The 19,653-nt window shown below is 46.4% G+C and overlaps 1 protein-coding gene across 1 annotated transcript in view; it reads left to right on the forward strand.

Moving 5' to 3' along the window:
* LOC139366926 (zinc finger protein 407-like) overlaps window positions 1-19,653 on the forward strand; it is a 177,541-nt gene that overhangs the window by 94,299 nt on the left and 63,589 nt on the right. Inside the window, 1 exon segment of the mRNA XM_071104684.1 lies at window positions 13,142-13,308. Coding sequence (XP_070960785.1) covers window positions 13,142-13,308 — 167 coding nt within the window.

Consider the following 19,653-nt stretch of genomic DNA (forward strand, 5'->3'; position numbering starts at 1 on the left):
GATCAGGTACACAGTAGGACTGGTCCTTGTGGATCAACAATCCCAGATACTCTTTCAACCTGTTTGAGAGACATTTAGAAACAATTTTGTATTCTGCGCACAGCAAGGCAACAGGTCTCCAATTTTTTATGAGAGCCAAATCCCCCTTTTTTGGCAACAGTGAAAGCACCGCACGTTGACAGGATACAGGAAGATAACCCTCATGAAAAGATTCACACAGCACTTCATAAAAATCCTCCCCAATAGACCCCCAAAAGTGCTTATAAAACTCAGATGGTAAACCATCGATGCCAGGGGCTCGGCCTGTTGAGAGCTGCATAACTGCTGTGGACAGCTCTTGCAGTGTAATATCAGCGTCCAATGCGACTCTCTGCTCAGGTCCCAATTGAGGAAGACCGTGTAACAACTGTTCAGTACATAAAGAGTCACAATCCTCCGCCTTATAAAGGGATGAGTAAAAATCCACGGCATGTTGACGCATTTCAATATCATTCGTGGTCACCTTCCCATCAGGGAGACGAAGGCAGACCGTCTGTTTGCGTTGAAATTTCGACTGTCCTAGGTTGAAAAAAAAAGCGCTAGGAGCATCCATATCCTTGAGGGAAGCGAAACGAGACCTAATCAAGGCACCCTTCACTCTTTCATGCAGAAACGACCTCAGTTCATGTCTCTTGTCCTGTAGGTTCATGACTAGTCCAGGGTCGTTCTGAGTGAGCAGCTTCAATTCAATAGATTTGATATCCTGTTCAAGGGCCTTGATAGTCTCTTTAACTTCAGTTTGAGACAAAGCAGTATACTGTTGACAAAAAACTTGTATTTGGGCCTTCCCAACCTCCCACTATTGTCTCAAGGACTCAAAATTCCCTTTTATACCCCTCCATTTTTCCCAAAACAACAAAAACCTGTCACAAAACATAACATCATGTAACAATTTAACATTAAAATACCAGTAAGGCGATGACCGTCGTGGACAGGACAAGTGAATATCAACAGTAACAATATGATGATCAGAGAAACCCACAGGAGTAATGGCACACTTTCCAACCCTACTACAGTAGTGATCAGATACATACAACCTGTCTAACCTTGCTGCACTGACACGACCTTCATTAATTTTTAGCCATGTGTACTGCCTAACTTTTGCATTCCTTACTCTCCACACATCAGAAAGCTCAAACTCAGTTAATAGGCCAGACAGGCAAGTGGCTGACCGCAGGTGAGGTTCTTCAGCGGTGCGATCAACAGTAAAATCCACTGTACAGTTCCAGTCACCCCCTAAAACCATACACCCCTCTTGGTCACACTGTCTTAAGGTTTCCTTTATTTGATCAAATATAGCAATACGCTCTGTACCCTCATTAGGAGCATAAACATTCAAAAAAACAAACAGAAACCCCATAACATCCACCTTGACCAATAAAACCCGACCCTTGACAATCTCTGTTGTAGATACCACAGTCACCCCTAAGCCTGAGGAAAACAAGATTGCCACCCCAGCACTGAAATTAGTACCATGACTGAGTACATTCAGCCCCTCCCACCACATACCCCAGTCAACCTCATTTTCCTCATCACTGTGTGTCTCCTGTAGGAAAACTACATTAAGCCTTTTCTGTTTTATTACTTCTAATACCCAAGCCCTCTTATTCCTGTCCCTTCCCCCATTAATATTGAGAGAACCTACCCTTAGTACCTCCATATAGAAAAGAGAAAAGAAAAGCAGAAGAAACCACAGAGAAACCAACGAGAAAAAAGACACCCTATGAAGCATGATCATCATCATTATTTTTCTTTCTTCTCTTAACCTGAACACGTTTCCCACCACCTTTTGCTGCTGCAACAGCAGTAATACATTTCCTCAAGCGAAACCGTTTCTTCTCACTCAATTGGTCTAACCCCACCGTCTTCTGTAACATCACAGCTGACCTCACAAACTTATCAACATCAAAATAATCTGCCAATTTGACAGATTTCCCAAAAGTCTGATCCAGAAACTCATTTACCTCCTCTAGATCATAAACTGAGTCCTCACCAGCAGCTGTCATATCTAAAGAGATATCCATATCATTCTCCTGATCCTCAGCTGAGACCACAGACAACTGACTCCCCTCTACCACATCCCTTTCAACACTCCCCACTTGCACCTCATCACTCGTACCAGGCATCTCCTCCACTACCTGGGAGACTAGCCCCACCTGAACATCACTACTCATAGTAGGCATCTTCTCCACTAACTGGGAGCCTAGCTCCACATGAACCCCAACACTCGTAGTGGGCATCTCCTCTACTACCTTGGAGCTTAGCTCCACATGAAAACCCTCATGTACCTCATTACTCGTAGTGGGCATCTCCTCCACTACCTGGGAGCCTAGCTCTACATGAACCCCAGCACTCGTAGTGGGCATCTCCTCCACTACCTGGGAGCCTATCTCCACATGAAAACCCTCTTGAACCTCATTACTCGTAATGGGCATCTCCTCCACTACCTGGGAGCCTAGCTCCACATGAATCCCCTCCTGTACCCCGTTACTCACAATGGGCATATCCTCCACTACCTGGGAGCCTAGCTCCACATGAACCCCCTCCTTTACCCCAGCACTCATACTGGGCACCTGCTCACCAGTCTGAGGAACTGGCTCTTCAGACACATCCTTACCTTCTACCACAATACTTTTCTGTAGCATAACATTTCCCTCTAATACAAGTTGCAACCCCGTGCCCTCAACAGGGATAACTTGTTCCTCAGCACCAGGTGCTTGTGGCTGCTCTGCCGCTGTCGGCCCACCTCTCCCTACATCAGTGGGCCCAGGCGTTACGATGACCACCTGCGCCCCTCCCTCGGCCTTCTCCCTTTTCGGGCAAGCATGTCGCTTATGACCAACATCCCCACACTCAAAACACCGTTGACTACCCGTACTAGCATAAGCCATATACAATCTATTGTCATACTTGACTTTAAACGATAACTCTAAAGTCTGCTCCGGTGAGTCCAAAAACATAAACACATGTCGCCGAAATGACATTACCTGTTTCAACGCCGGGTGTTTGCAACCCAACGGAACAACCTTAATTGAACTGGCGAACTTCCCAAAGCGCAATAACTCGCGCTCCAACAGCTCATTTGGAATAAACGGTGGTACATTTGAAATCGTTACCCTTGTTGACGGAGAAAAAAGCGGCGTAACTTGAAAAAACATTCCTTTAAGAATTACACCATGCTCAACCATCCGATCAACCAGACATTCTTCTTTAAGAAATACCACCACAGCTTTATTCATCCGGGATGCATAAGCAATATTCTCATAGCCTACCTTCTCTCCTACGGCGACCAGAAACTCCTCCACCGTGACAGTAGCTTCAGTAACACACCTAAAGCCGTGCCGAAGTGACAGGGACGGCATCCCCATTCGGGCTGCCATCCCCGCCAAAATCAGGGTAATTTCGATACGAAAAACAAAAAACTTAATTCTACCACAACAAAAAAAGTAAAAATAATAACCTTAATCATGCACAGAAGAAAACCAAGAAAATGCCACCAAGAAATAACAAACCGAAAGAAAGTTGTGAATATCTAACTCTCCACAACACACGCACTCCTTCACTCAAACAATTCCCAGCATGCACCAATCACTCCCAGCATGCAGAGAGAGAGAAAGAGAGAGAGAGACTGAAAGAGAGAGAGAGAGACTGAAAGAGAGAGAGAGAGACTGAAAGCTAGAGAGAAAGAGAGACAGAGACTGAAAGCTAGAGAGAGAGACTGAAAGCTAGTGAGAAAGAGAGACTGAGTGCTGGAGAGAGATAGCTAGAGAGAAAGAGAGAGGGAGAGAGAAAGAGGGAGAGAGACTGAAAGCTAGAGAGAAAGAGGGAGAGCGACTGAAAGCTAGAGAGAAAGAGGGAGAGAGACTGAAAGCTATAGAGAAAGAGAGACTGAGAGACTGAAAGACAGAGAGAAAGCTAGAGAGCGGGAGACTGAAAGCTAGAGAGCAAGAGCGAGAGACTGAAAGGTAGAGAGAGAGAGAGAGACTGAAAGCTAGAGAGAGAGAGAGAGAGAGAGAGACTGAAAGCAAGAGAGAGAGAGAGAGACTGAAAGCTAGAGAGAGAGAGACTGACAGCTAGAGAGAGATAGCTAGAGAGAAAGAGAGAGGCAGAAAGCTAGAGAGAAAGAGAGAGAGGATGAAAGCTAGAGAAAGAGAGAGACTGAAAACTAGAGAGGGAGAAAGAAAGAGGGAGAGAGACTGAAAGCTAGAGAGAAAGAGGGAGAGTGACTGAAAGCTAGAGAGAAAGAGGGAGAGAGACTGAAAGCTAGAGAGAAAAAGAGACTGAGACTGAAAGACAGAGAAAGCTAGAGAGCGGGAGACTGAAAGCTAGAGAGAAAGAGAGAGAGACTGAAAGCTAGAGAAAAAGAGAGACTGACAGCTAGAGAGAGATAGCTAGAGAGAAAGATAGAGAGGATGAAAGCTAGAGAGAGGGAGAGTGAAAGAGGGAGAGAGACTGAAAAATAGAGAGAGAGAGAGAGAGAGACTGAAAGTTAGAGCGAAAGAGGGAGAGCAACTGAAAGCTAGAGAGAAAGAGGGAGAGACTGAAAGCTAGAGAGAAAGAGAGAGAGCCTGAAAGCTAAAGAGAAAGAGAGACTGAAAGCTAGAGAGAAAGAGAGAGAGACTGAAAGCTAGAGAGAAATAGAGAGAGACTGAAAGCTAGAGAGAAAGAGAGAGAGCCTGAAAGCTAGAGAGAAAGAGAGACTGAAAGCTAGAGAGAAAGAGAGACTGACAGCTAGAGAGAAAGAGAGAGAGACTGAAAGCTAGAGAGAAAGAGAGAGAGACTAGAGAGAGCGCGAAGAGAGAGAGACTGAAAACTAGAGAGCGCGAGAGAGGATGAAAGCTAGAGAGAGAGGAGAGAGACTGAAAGCTAGAGAGAAAGAGGGAGAGTGACTGAAAGCTAGAGAGAGAGAGAGAGAGACTGAATGCTAGAGAGAAAGAGAGACTGACAGCTAGAGAGAAAGAGAGAGAGGATGAAAGCTTGAGAATAAGAGAGAGAAAGAGAGCCAGAGACTGAAAGACAGAGAGAAAGCTAGAGAGCGGGAGACTGAAAGCTAGAGAGAAAGAGGGAGAGTGACTGAAAGCTAGAGAGAGAGAGAGAGAGACTGAACGCTAGAGAGAAAGAGAGACTGACAGCTAGAGAGAAAGAGAGAGAGGATGAAAGCTTGAGAATAAGAGAGAGAAAGAGAGCCAGAGACTGAAAGACAGAGAGAAAGCTAGAGAGCGGGAGACTGAAAGCTAGAGAGAAAGAGAGAGAAACTGAAAGCTAGAGAGATAGAGAGAGAGACTGAGCGACTGAGAGAGAGAGATTGAAAGCGAGAGAGAGAGAGAGAGAGAGAGAGAGAGACTGAAAACTAGAGAGAGAGAGGCTGAAAGCTAGAGAGAGGGAGAGAGAAAGAGGGAGAGAGACTGAAAGCTGGAGCGAAAGAGGGAGAGCAACTGAAAGCCAGAGAGAAAGAGGGAGAAAGACTGAAAGCTAGAGAGAAAGAGAGACTGAAAGACAGAGAGAAAGCTAGAGAGCGGGAGACTGAAAGCTAGAGAGAAAGAGAGAGAGACTGAAAGCTAGAGAGAAAGAGAGAGAGACTGAAAGCTAGAGAGAAAGAGAGAGATACTGAAAGCTAGAAAGAGAGAGAGAGAGTCTGAAAGCTAGAGAGAAAGAGAGACTGACAGCTAGAGAGAAAGAGAGAGAGGATGAAAGCTTGAGAATAAGAGAGAGAAAGAGAGACAGAGACTGAAAGACAGAGATAAAGCTAGAGAGCGGGAGACTGAAAGCTAGAGAGAAAGAGAGAGAAACTGAAAGCTAGAGAGATAGAGAGAGACTGAGCGAGAGACTGAGAGACTGAAAGCTACTGAGAAAGAGAGAGAGACTGAAAGCTATAGAGAAAGAGAGACTGAGAGACTGAAAGACAGAGAGAAAGCTAGAGAGCGGGAGACTGAAAGCTAGAGAGAAAGAGAGAGAAACTGAAAGCTAGAGAGATAGAGAGAGAGAGACTGAGAGAGAGAGGGAGAGAGAGAGAGAGGCTGAAAGCTAGAGCGAAAGAGGGAGAGTGACTGAAAGCTAGAGAGAAAGAGGAGGAGAGACTGAAAGCTAGAGAGAAAGAGAGACTGAGACTGAAAGACAGAGAGAAAGCTAGAGAGCGGGAGACTGAAAGCTAGAGAGAAAGAGAGAGAGACTGAAAGCTAGAGAGAAAGAGACTGAGAGACTGAAATACAGAGATAAAGCTAGAGAGCATGAGACTGAAAGCTAGAGAGAAAGAGAGAGCGACTGAAAGCTAGAGAGAGAGACTGACAGCTAGAGAGAGAGCTAGAGAGAGGCTGAAAGCTAGAGAGAAAGAGAGGCTTAAAACTAGAGAGAAAGGGAGAGAGAGAGACTGAAAGCTAGAGAGAGAGAGAGACTGAAAGCTAGAGAGAAAGAGAGACTGACAGCTAGAGAGAAAGCTAGAGAGAGGGAGAAAGAGGGAGAGAGACTGAAAGCTAGAGAGAAAGAGAGACTGAGAGACTGAAAGACAGAGATAAAGCTGGAGAGCGGGAGACTGAAAGCTAGAGAGAAAGAGAGAGAGACTGAAAGCTAGAGAGAAAGAGAGACTGAAAGACAGAGAGACAGCTAGAGAGCGGGAGACTGAAAGCTACAGAGAAAGAGAGAGACTGAAAGCTAGAGAGAGAGAGAGAGAGAGACTGAAAGCTAGAGAGAGGGGGAGAGAGAGTGAGAGACTGAAAGCTATAGAGAAAGAGAGAGACTGAAAGCTAGAGAGAAAGAGAGAGAGACTGAAAGCTAGAGAGAGAGATATAGGGAGAGAGAGACTGAAAGCTAGAGAGAAAGAGAGAGACTGAAAGCTAGAGAGAAAGAGAGAGAGACTGAAAGCTAGAGAGAGAGATAGGGAGAGAGAGACTGAAAGCTAGAGAGAAAGAGAGAGACTGAAAGCTAGAGAGAAAGAGAGGGAGACTGAAAGCTAGAGAGAAAGAGAGAGAGACTGAAAGCTACAGAGAGAGATAGGGAGAGAGAGACTGAAAGCTAGAGAGAAAGAGAGAGACTGAAAGCTAGAGATAAAGAGAGGGAGACTGAAAGCTAGAGAGATAGAGAGAGAAACTGAAAGCTAGAGAGATAGAGAGAGAGACTGAGCGACTGAGAGAGAGAGATTGAAAGCGAGAGAGAGAGAGAGAGAGAGAGAGAGAGAGAGAGAGAGAGAGAGAGAGAGAGAGAGAGAGAGACTGAAAACTAGAGAGAGAGAGGCTGAAAGCTAGAGAGAGGGGGAGAGAGAAAGAGGGAGAGAGACTGAAAGCTGGAGAAAGCCAGAGAGAAAGAGGGAGAAAGACTGCAACTGAAAGCCAGAGAGAAAGAGGGAGAAAGACTGAAAGCTAGAGAGAAAGAGAGACTGAGAGACTGAAAGACAGAGATAAAGCTAGAGAGCGGGAGACTGAAAGCTAGAGAGAAAGCGAGAGAGACTGAAAGCTAGAGAGAAAGAGAGACTGAAAGACAGAGAGACAGCTAGAGAGCGGGAGACTGAAAGCTACAGAGAAAGAGAGAGACTGAAAGCTAGAGAGAGAGAGAGAGAGAGAGAGAGAGAGAGAGAGACTGAAAGCTAGAGAGAGGGGGAGAGAGAGTGAGAGACTGAAAGCTATAGAGAAAGAGAGAGACTGAAAGCTAGAGAGAAAGAGAGAGAGACTGAAAGCTAGAGAGAGAGATATAGGGAGAGAGAGACTGAAAGCTAGAGAGAAAGAGAGAGACTGAAAGCTAGAGAGAAAGAGAGAGAGACTGAAAGCTAGAGAGAGAGATAGGTAGAGAGAGACTGAAAGCTAGAGAGAAAGAGAGAGACTGAACGCTAGAGAGAAAGAGAGGGAGACTGAAAGCTAGAGAGAAAGAGAGAGACTGAAAGCTACAGAGAGAGATAGGGAGAGAGAGACTGAAAGAGAGAGACTGAAAGCTAGAGAGAAAGAGAGGGAGACTGAAAGCTAGAGAGAAAGAGAGAGAGACTGAAAGCTACAGAGAGAGATAGAGAGCGAGAGACTGAAAGCTAGAGAGAAGTAGAGAGAGACTGAAATCTAGAGAGAAAGAGAGAGAGACTGAAATCTAGGGAGAAAGAGAGAGAGACTGGAAGCTGGGGAGAGAGAGAGAGAGAGACTGAGAGATTGAAAGACAGAGAGACAGCTAGAGAGTGGGAGACTGAAAGCTAGAGAGAAAGAGAGAGACTGAAAGCTAGAGAGAGATAGAGAGAGAGACTGAAAGCTAGAGAGAAAGAGAGACAAATAAAAGAGCTAGAGAGTGGGAGACTGAAAACTAGAGAGAAAGAGAGACTGAAAGCTAGAGAGAAAGAGAGAGAGACTGAAAGCCAGAGAGAGAGATAGAGAGCGAGAGACTGAAAGCTAGAGAGAAAGAGAGAGAGATTGAAAGCTAGAGAGAAAGAGAGACTGAAAGCTAGAGAGAAAGAGAGAGAGACTGAAAGCTAGAGAGAAAGAGAGAGAGACTGAAAGCTAGAGGGAGAGAGAGAGAGACTGAGAGACTGAAAGACAGAGAGACAGCTAGAGAGCAGGAGACTAAAAGCTAGAGAGAAAGAGAGAGACTGAAAGCTAGAGAGAGATAGAGAGAGAGACTGAAAGCTAGAGAGATAGAGAGAGAGACTGAAAGCTAGAGAGAAAGAGGGACTGAGAGACTGAAAGCTAGAGAGAAAGAGGGACTGAGAGACTGAAAGCTAGAGAGACTGAGAGACTGAAAGATAGAGAGACAGCTAGAGAGCGGGAGACTGAAAGCTAGAGAGAAAGAGAGAGAAACTGAAAGCTAGAGAGAGAGATAGAGAGAGAGACTGAAAGCTAGAGAGAAAGAGAGACAAAGAAAAGAGAGAGCTAGAGAGCGGGAGACTGAAAGCTAGAGAGAAAGAGAGAGACTGAAAGCTAGAGAGAAAGAGAGAGAGACTGAAAGCTAGAGAGAGAGATAGAGAGAGAGAGACTGAAAGCTAGAGAGAAAGAAAGAGAGACTGAAAGCTAGAGAGAGAGAGAGAGACTGTCAGCTAGAGAGAAAGAGAAACTGAAAGCTAGAGAGAAGGCTAGAGAGAAAGAAAGAGAGACTGAAAGCTCGAGAGAAAGAGAGAGAGACTGAAAGCTAGAGAGCGGGAGACTGAAAGCTAGAGAGAAAGAGAGAGAGAGAGACTGAAAGCTAGAGAGAAAGAGAGAGAGACTGAACGCTAGAGAGAAAGCTAGAGAGCGAGAGACTGAAAACTAGAGAGAAAGAGACTGAAAGACAGAGAGAAAGCTAGAAAGAGAGAGGACGAGACAAACCGAGAGAGAACGAGACAAACCGAGAGAGAGAGAGAGAGAGATAGAGAACGAGACAAACCGAGAGAGAGAGAGAGAGAGAGAGAGAGAGAGAGAGAGAAAGAGAACCAGAGAGGCCTGCCAGATGATGATCCATTCTGACCATACTGAGTGCTGTCATGTTTCTCCCTCTAGGTAATCTTTCGCTCCCACACACACTCTATTTTGCATGTGAAAATGCTCTCCTGACAGTTGGATATCAGATGGACTCTCTCTCTCTCTTTCCCCACCCATCCCCCTTCACTAAATAAACAACAGTCTTCACTTTGAAGTTGTCTGTTTGTGTCAGTTTGGCTGGAGGGGAGAGTTGGCCTCTCTCTCTCTCCCTCTGCTCCCCTCTGAAGTGTGAGAATATGGAGGAGAGTTTTCTGGTCACCCTAACAGGAGGGAAAGGGAGGGGCCTCTGGAGTGGTCTCTACAGGACTTCACAGCATCTGACTTATTTAGGGTATCTCTGACTGACAACCTGACAGCCACGTGTCCTGTTGTACCGAATAAGTAAAATAGGGTTAGTGGAAGTAAGTTTCTGACACACACACACACACACACACACACAATCCTATCCCGGTGACCACCTTGCCACATGGGGGCGGTAGTGCAGAGAGGCTTCACATTGGCTGGTCTCAGATCAGCTTTATTTGCCATCAGTGGCAGTGTATCCTGCAGATCCACACAATGTACGTGTGAGACGTATGAGTATGAATGACAGTATAGGAATAAAGACGGGAGCTTACAGGGAAGAGGCCCACCTGGCTATTTGAATAAATCTGCATGGGATGCCAATCATTTAGCTGCTTCAGGATCAGAGGAAAGAGAGAAACAGAGGGAGTGTGTTTGTGTGTTTGTGTGTTTGTGTGTTCGTGCGTGCATGCGTGTGCGTGCGAGCGTGCGTGTGTGTTTGTGTGTGTGTGGACAAGAATAGTATTTTTTTTTTTTTATGGTTAGAATTAGTGTTAAGGTTAGAATTAGAGTTAGGGTTAGAATTAGGGTTAGGAGCTAGGGTTAGTTTTAAGGGTTCGGGGTCCCGAGTGGCGCAGCGGTCTAAGGCATTGCATCTCAGTGCAAGAGTCGTCACTATAGTACCTGGTTCAAATCCAGGCTGGGTTTGGCCGGAGTAGGCCATCATTGTAAATAAGAATTTGTTCTTAACTGACTTGCCTAGTTAAATAAAGGTAAAATAGGGTTTGGGTTAAGATTAGGTTGTCGGTTAGAGAAAATAATATTTTGAATGGGACTGACTTGTGTGTCCCCACACGGTTAGTTGTACAATACTGTGTGTGTGTGTGTGTGTGTCAATGCCAACACAATTGCACTCCTCGTCATCATGTGTAATTGAGATCTAAGGAGCGCCTGTTAATTTGCGTCATGTGGAAACCTGATGAGCAGCAACCACAACAAAAATAAATACAACTCTAATTATATTTAACAAATAGGAGAAAGGCCTCCTGTTTCTTACCTCTCTCTCTCTCATCCTCTTTTCTCTCTCTCTCTCTATTTCTCTCTCTCTCTCTCTTCTCTCTCTCTCTCTCTCTCTCTCTCTCTCTCTCTCTATCTCTGTCTACCTCTCTCTCTCTACCTCTCTCTGTCTCTGGCCTGCTTTGCATTGCTCCCGACTGCTTCGAGGTGGTAGGCTGTATGCATATGTATAGGGGCTAGACTGTGGATCGTGACGGGATAGGACACGCGGAGACAAGATCAAAGAGCTCCATCTGATCTGGTGAAAACAGACGCAATACCTCCTGTCTTCCATACAAAAACCCCCACTGATCAGTCTACTGCAAGCACCATTCCTCCTCAGACACGCACGCACGCACGCACACACACACACACACACACACACACACACACACACACACACACACACACACACACACACACACAGAGAGCGAGAGAGAGAGAATGAGGCAGGCAGAAAAAGAGGCCCATGTTAAGGCCTAGCGCTGACATGGCGCCCGACGATAAACAATGGCCCCGTTTAGCTCATAAAACAGGAGTGTTGTGCATAATGTTACACGATAAAAGATAGCATTTCTTCACTCATCTTATTTACCTCTCCCACGGCGGGGGGACTGGCTGTCCCAGAAATACTAGGGAGAGAGAGAGAAGGAGAAACAGACACAGACACATATCATATTGCCAGGATAAAGTCTTTGGCAAATCACGGTATGAGCAAATGAATGGGGGGATTTTGAATATGGCCAAGGTGAAATTAGGCCACGGTGATGTAGACACCATTTTAGAATGTGTGTCTGAGTGCTTATGGTAAAAGATGTGGAAGCTTCCGCTTCGTAAGACTGGGACGATAGTGGGACGTGACAGACCCATCTGTGTGCGAGATAGATTCCTCCTCCTTTGAATGTGGATTGATATATAAGGCAAGCACCTGTGTTGTGTGTCCCTTTCTCTCTCTCTCTCTCTCTCTCTCTCTCTCTCTCTCTCTCTCTCTCTCTCTCTCTCTCTCTCTCTCTCTCTCTCTCGCTCTCTCTCATTCCCCACTCTCTTTCTGTCCTCCTCCTCTCTGTCCCTCTGACTCCTGACTCTCTCTCACTCCCCGTTCTCTCTCCCTCTCCTTCTCCCCCCCTCTCTCTCCCTTTCTCTCTTTCTACACCTCCTTCTCCCCCTTCTCTCCATGAGGGAAACGTATGAGTTTGAATGATTGATTTGGACACATGCTCCACGTTGCTAGAAGTCATTATTTGTTCAGGTGAGTGTCAACATGGCGTGCTATGAAACAGATACCAGAGGCATTAAACAACACAATCAGACCTTAAAGACGCCCTCCTCCCTAAAATAACACGCTCTCACGAGTCTCAGCACAAGACAAACGCTCCCGAAGAATCTGACTTCATTTTTCATTCTCCGGCTCGGCAAAATTATAGTGCCGGCCTAAAGATGAATTTGACCGCGGGGTATTTTATTGTTTTTACTAATGCGCGTTGCTTGTAGCTTAATAAAAATGCTATGAATCTGGGACTGAGCATCCAACTCTAAACTGGAAGTATCTAGTCCTATGTAATGTATCTGTGGAGAAGAGATCTTTACAATCAACGGTGTTTCATATCATCGCACAAAGACTGGGTGGAGGAAGAGATGGTTAGTGAGAAAGGCAAACTGGGTTTGAAGAAATATCTTTATTTAACTAGGCAAGTCAGTTAAGAACAAATTCTTATTTTCAATGATGGCCTAGAAACAGTGGGTTACCTGCCTTGTTCAGGGGCAGAACAACAGATTTGTACCTTGTCAGCTCGGGGATTCGATCTTGCAACCTTTCGGTTACTAGCCCAACGCTCTAACCACTAGGCTACCTGAGGTAAAGTGTGCTTCAGCTTTTCATTTAGCCTACAGTATTCCTGCTGGCCTGGACTAAGTGGTGGGAGACCCCTGTACAGGGCAACTCTATTCTCCCCACTGGCCTGTTGTGTGTGTGTGTGTGTGTGTGTGTGTGTGTGTGTGTGTGTGTGTGTGTGTGTGTGTGTGTGTGTGTGTGTGTGTGTGTGTGTGTGTGTGTGTGTGTGTGTGTGTGTTTGGACTGTAACAGAATTTCTCCAGTCCTCTGGGCCCTGGCGCAAAGCAGAGAATAAATGGTGGAGGTGGCAGGCCTGGACAGAAAAATCAATGCCTGCTTATACAGACATGACACGCCAGGGGCCCCAGCAATCTGTGTGTGTGTTCTCCTACATCCTCCCTTCCCTACCTTAGAGACTTGGGTTTCTACCTTTTACCTCAGCTTTGTGACTAAATAACTCTCTTCTTTTCCCTCCCTCCCTCCCTCCCTCCCTCCCTCCCTCCCTCCCTCGCAGGAAGTTTGAGTGTGATCTGTGCGACCGGTCGTTCAGTGAGAAGTGGGCTTTGAACAACCACATGAAGCTGCATACGGGGGACAAGCCCCATAAGTGTGCCTGGCCTGCCTGCCACTACGCCTTCCTCACCCTGTCTGCCATGAAAGACCACTACAGGACACACACGGGTGAGCTGCAACACTCGCACATGTTGTCTACTGTGCTGCACACACACCTCATGTCACCTAGACACCCACACACACCTCGTATACACACCTGTGATTGTCTAATGTACACACCTCATGTCACCTAGACACCCACACACACCTGTGATTGTCTAGTGTACACACCTCATGTCACCTAGACACCCACACACACCTCATGTCACCTAGACTTCCACACATACCTCGTATACACACCTGTGATTGTCTAGTGTACACACCTCATGTCACCTAGACACCCACACACACCTCGTATACACACCTGTGATTGTCTAGTGTACACACCTCATGTCACCTAGACTTCCACACACACCTCGTATACACACCTGTGATTGTCTAGTGTACAAACCTCATGTCACCTAGACACCCACACACACCTCGTATACACACCTGCGATTGTCTAGTGTACACACCTCATGTCACCTAGACACCCACACACACCTCGTATACACACCTGTGATTGCCTAGTGTACACACCTCGTGTCACCTAGACACCCACACACACCTCGTATACACACCTGTGATTGCCTAGTGTACACACCTCGTGTCACCTAGACACCCACACACACCTCGTATACACACCTGTGATTGCCTAGTATACACACCTCATGTCACCTAGACACACAAACCGAAACCTTCAGTTAATGACTCCATGTCCATACAGGTGAGACACACCTACCTACCTACAGTACAGACATGTACCGAGAGGAAGAATCAGTCAGAAATTAACACAGTGCCTGTTTGGTGTGGCCAGACTGTTTGCCTTAGGTGTCAGTCCGTCAGTCAACCTGCTCCTTGACTCCATTTTAAGTCAATGACAAAAGCTAGCGGACGTCAGGGCGGCAGGCGGGGGGCCTGGTCTCGGTATGACAGGCTGAGTGAGCGCCAGCAGGAGAACAGTCCATCCGTCACACGGGCCCCTCTCACAGTGGCACGGCACCGCCAACATAATTAAACCTTTTTATTTTCATTTGTTTCCCCGAGAACCGCCGTTCGCCGTCAGCCGGGGCCCGACCGTCACTCTGCTCCATGCACCTAGGTGTCACTTGCTGCGACAGGGAGGGTAGGGGAAGAGGGAGGGGGAGAGAGGAGAGAGGGAGAGAAAGAGATAGGCAGGCAGGCAGGCAGGCAGGCAGGCAGGCAGGGAGGCAGGCAGGCAGGCAGGGAGAGAGACGACTGAGAGAGAGAGACGACAGAGAGAGAGAGAGACGACAGAGAGAGAGAGAGACGACAGAGACAGAGAGACGACAGAGAGAGAGAGACGACAGAGAGAGAGAGAGACGACAGAGAGAGAGAGACGACAGAGAGAGAGAGAGACGACAGAGAGAGAGAGACGACAGAGAGAGAGAGAGACGACAGAGAGAGAGAGAGACGACAGAGAGAGAGAGAGACGACAGAGAGAGAGAGACGACAGAGAGAGAGAGAGACGACAGAGAGAGAGAGAGACGACAGAGAGAGAGAGAGACGACAGAGAGAGAGAGAGACGACAGAGAGAGAGAGACGACAGAGAGAGAGAGACGACAGAGAGAGAGAGAGACGACAGAGAGAGAGAGAGACGACAGAGAGAGAGAGAGAGATGACAGAGAGAGAGAGAGAGAGAGACGACAGAGAGAGAGACGACAGAGAGAGAGACGACAGAGAGAGAGACGACTGAGAGAAAGACGACAGAGAGAGAGACGACAGAGAGAGAGAGAGAGAGACGAGACGACAGAGAGAGAGAGACGACAGAGAGAGAGAGACGACTGAGAGAGAGACGACTGAGAGAGAGACGACTGAGAGAGAGACGACTGAGAGAAAGAGAGAGAGACGACCGAGAGAGAGAGACGACCGAGAGAGAAAGAAAGAGAGAGAGACGACTGAGAGAGACTCATGGCCCTGATTAGTGACACCCAGAATGCTAACTCAATTTACAGCTCCATGATGCAACACTTCTATTAATGGGCAGACAGGGATGGGATGGGGGCGAGTTGACACACTCTAAAATATGATCGGCGTGTGTGAACTGTTTGAACGTTATAAATGGGCTCCTTCACAAGGGTCAGCTGCAATACTAATAAAATAAGTAGGAAACTAAAAGTTGAACTAAACTGTGTGTGTAGCGGGCGGGAAGAGGATAGATCGGATCACTGGTAGGGGGTGTTGAGGAAAGTAGCGTGGGACGACGTTTGAGTGTGTGTCAGCAGAGATACCCAAGATAATGTAGCGCCAAAGATAATGTAGCGCAACAATTAAGGTGTTTGAATTGTTGGCCCCTACGCTATTACGTGTAAAGCTGTTGTGCAAACAGTGTTTGAGATGTGCTACAGCACTAATCATGAAATGGAAGTCTGTTTTTAAGTAGTGTATGTTCTCAGTCCTGTGGCATTTGAATATTTGCGTTGTGACGAGAGAATTAATCTCTATAAAAACACACTTGTGCTGCTACCATTTATTTGACTGTGACTGTGGCGGAAGCAGTCATAGTGAGGGACGTCCTATTTTTCCTCTGTGTGTGAACAACTCCTGGGCCTGCAGTCATGTCTCTAACTGGATTCATTGTTCTGGGGCTGATTTGTGTGTTTTCTATGTTAATCACTCCCCTCACACCCCCAATGTCTGAGGAAGAGGAGGAGGATGGGGGGGGGGGGGGGGGGGGGGTGTTAGGAGGAGGGGAGGTAGCGTCAGCCGCCAGGGTCATTTGTAACGGCTGATGAATGAGCGACTCAAATAAATAAATAAATCAAACATGTCCCAACCCGCCCCAGCCTTTTCCCCCAGCTCTTCCGCAGAGGGACCCAGCAGTGCCGTTTGCTGCGACAGGGCCACAATTGATTTCCTCATTGCCTCAGTTTGTCGCTTAATCTGGCGATATGCTGATATATCTTCGCACTATGTCAATTAATTTCCCTGAGAAATGAGGCACAAAATGGCGAGCCACATCAATACAGCGGGCGGATTCTGTGTCGGAAAATTAAGCGGTAAAATTAATTGCCCTCCCAACCGCAACCCTGCTAAAACATAACTAATGAGGGAGGCAATTATAGCTGCATGCAGACTCCTCCGGGGTTCTTTAAAACACAGATATAGGCATCGGGCACCCAGACACACATATATCAAATCAAATGTTATTTATCAAATGCTTCGTAAACAACAGGTGTAGCTTAAAAATGAGATCCGGACGGGCCCTTCCCAAAAGTGTAGAGCTGGAGAAAATAGAGAAACGAGTAATAACACATAATAGTAAACGTCATAAGAAATGCACCTTGAGTAACGATAACTTGGCTGTATACACGGGGCATCAGGATCGATGTGCGGGGGTACGAGGTACTATCTGCAGTACATGTAACTAGGAATAGAGTGACTAGGCAACAGGATGGACAATAAACAGTGGCAGTGAATGTGATTCAAAAACACACACCCACACTACAAAGTACCTTTTAATAAGTATTGCAATAAGTGGATTTCTTTTGTTAATTAAGGGTAGAGGGAGTACCAGAAGAATGAGAACAAAGAATCGTTTTGGAGTGATAAAATGACGCAAAGTTCTATAAGCCCACACGAGAGATGAGCTTTAACTGGCTTGTGTGTGTGTGTGTGTGTGTGTGTGTGTGTGTGTGTGTGTGTGTGTGTGTGTGTGTGTGTGTGTGTGTGTGTGTGTGTGTGTGTGTGTGTGTGTGTGTGTGTGTGTGTGTGTGTGTGTGTGTGTGTGTGTGTGTGTGTGTGTAATCTGGGGTACGTTTTGTGTGTGACCGTGCTTTTGTCTGATCTGCGTTATGTTCCGTGTGCGTCTCCGTGAGCGAGTTGTGATTGCATGTGTGCAGGGGCCCTGTGCTCAGTATCTTTAGCCTGCTGGAACCCCTGGTGTTGACAAGGTCCCCCACCAACCCCGTCCTCCCCTCGGCCCTCAGAGGGCTCACCGCCATCGAACGGCAGATGAAAAGCACACGTAATTTATCGCCAGCGTTTCCTCCTCAAGAATAATTGTGGCGACCGCGACTGGGCGCGGGAATCGATGGCTATGGATTTTTCCGTGGTGGGGTCTTGTAGCATGGGGCATAATGAGAGATGGAAGGGCGACGGGTGGAATCGGGGGGTGATGGGGGGGAGAAGGGAACGAGGGGTCTGTTTTTCTGATAGGAACTGAGGAGGCAGACCTAACGCTCCCCCTAACAGTCTGCTAACGTTCCCCCTAACATTCACCAAACGTTGCCCTGAAGGTTTCAATGCCGACAAGGAGAAAAAGAAGAAGGGCAATTTTAAAAGGCCAGGGATTTTATAATTCCAGAATGAACAAATAGGAATCCTCTTTAAGACCTATTTAAGACTGGTGGATTTCTCTTCTTAAGTGGCACTGCGTTAGAACACACTCCTCACAGTCGAGTGGCTTTAAATGGGAGTAATATGAGGCTCCTCTCTCTCTCTCTCGCTCTCTCTGTGGATTCAATAAAATCTGTTATCCGAAGTGAAAAACACTACTTCCCCTCTGCGTGAAGTTGTCACCTCGATGCATTAGCAATGCACAGTGAGAGTTCAAACTTTGGGATTGAGATGAGCAGTTGCGTGATTGTGTGTGTGTGTGTGTGTGTGTGTGTGTGTGTGTGTGTGTGCGTATGTGCGTGTGTGCGTGTGTGTGTCTGTCTGCGTGTGCATGCATACCTGTGTGTGTGTTGGTGTCTGTGTGTGTGCGTGCAACTGTACCCACATGAAAAATGTATATTTTGTGGACATTACTGTAGTATTTACTATAGTATTCTACAGTATACTGCAACATTATATAGCAAGTACTACACATGATTGAGGGAAACTACAGTGTGTAGTATAGTATTCTACAGTGTATGGTTTACTACAGAACTCTATAGTAAGTACTGTAGTATTCCTCAGCAAACTGTAGTATTTTTATTTCATGTGGGCAGCTACAGCATGTGCCTTATGTCCTGGAGGCAGACAGGCCAGAGCTCTGCCGTCTAATCAGAGCCGTTTCCTGCTGAGGCGAGCTGGTGTAATTAGCAATGGGCAGCAACAGGTTAGCACTGAGACACAGCACCATACTAAGCCTCTGTCATATAATCGCTGTTATTAACACCTGTAGATCTATGTCCTTAGATCACAATATCTACTTAGCTAAAGAAAATGGGATGTTTTGTCACGTACACCGGATAGGTGCAGCCGTAGTAGTATGGCGACCCTGGAGAAAATTGGAGGTTAAGTGCCTTGCTCGTGGACACATCGGCAGATTTTTCACCTTGACGGCTCGGGTATTTGAACGAGCAAACGTTTGGTTACCGGCCCAACGCTCTAACCGCTAGGCTACCTGTCGCCCAACAGAAGGAATTGTTTTCAGATGGTCGTAAAATGTATCATTTAGCCATTTCATTTCGAATTTTAGGATCCCTGTAGGTACAAAAAAAAGATATACAAAAATGATTTGATAAAACGTTGAATTTGGAATTTACTGCTAAAGCCCATAGAAACACATTGAATAACACATTTATTAGTACATGGCGAAACAGAGGGTCCAAAAATGTATCATAAGGAATAAGGTTTTGAAGTGTCTGTCCTGTATCTGAGAGATATAAGATGTTTGGTCACATTATTAGTGGCACATTTGACCCTCTACGTGCTTTTTGCCATTTCTACAGCCCGATACTGGGTCACCTTCAGATGACTCTCCTGAAGCTTGTGTGCGTCGTAGAGCAGAACAACCAACACCTTCAAAAGGAAAGTCTCCTCTTTTGATATTCCTGGCATATTAGTTCTAACGGTTCGGTCTGGACTGTCGGTTTTGTGAGAAGACCTCTTTGAAATGAGGACGTCCGCGACAGGGGTTCAGAAAACTGCTGTAAAGCTCGTTGATGTCGTAGAGCCAAACAACCAACACTGTTATAAACATCCGTTACACTGGGTATAGACCATCACCTGGGCCCTGTTCAGTAGAGAGGAAACATTTTGAAAAATAAAAGGGGGGTACGTTCTGAACTGGACGACATGTTTTGCATGTCGTGCAAATAAATACTCATACTGATGATCCAGTGTCCTCAGAGTCATGTTTGTGTTGCAATCAGCCTGCCTTACACCCCCTCCACCCCGTCCTCCTCCTGCTGTGTCTGTGTTGAGAGACAGAGCGCGTGAGCCATCAGGCTGTTAATGACAGTGCCAGATGCAGGGGAAGAGGGAGAGAGAGGAAGCACACTTGCGCAGTAAAAAACCCGCTGGAGTGATCAGCTCAGCCCCATCTGGAAGGCATCGGACAGAAATGAAGTTGTACAAAACCATCCCATTGATAATAAAGCTAATTTTTATGGCTCTGACAAGTATGTAATTATGTTCAGCGGT

The sequence above is a fragment of the Oncorhynchus clarkii genome, chromosome 2 (assembly GCF_045791955.1).
Source record: "Oncorhynchus clarkii lewisi isolate Uvic-CL-2024 chromosome 2, UVic_Ocla_1.0, whole genome shotgun sequence".
Taxonomy (NCBI): Eukaryota; Metazoa; Chordata; class Actinopteri; order Salmoniformes; family Salmonidae; genus Oncorhynchus; species Oncorhynchus clarkii.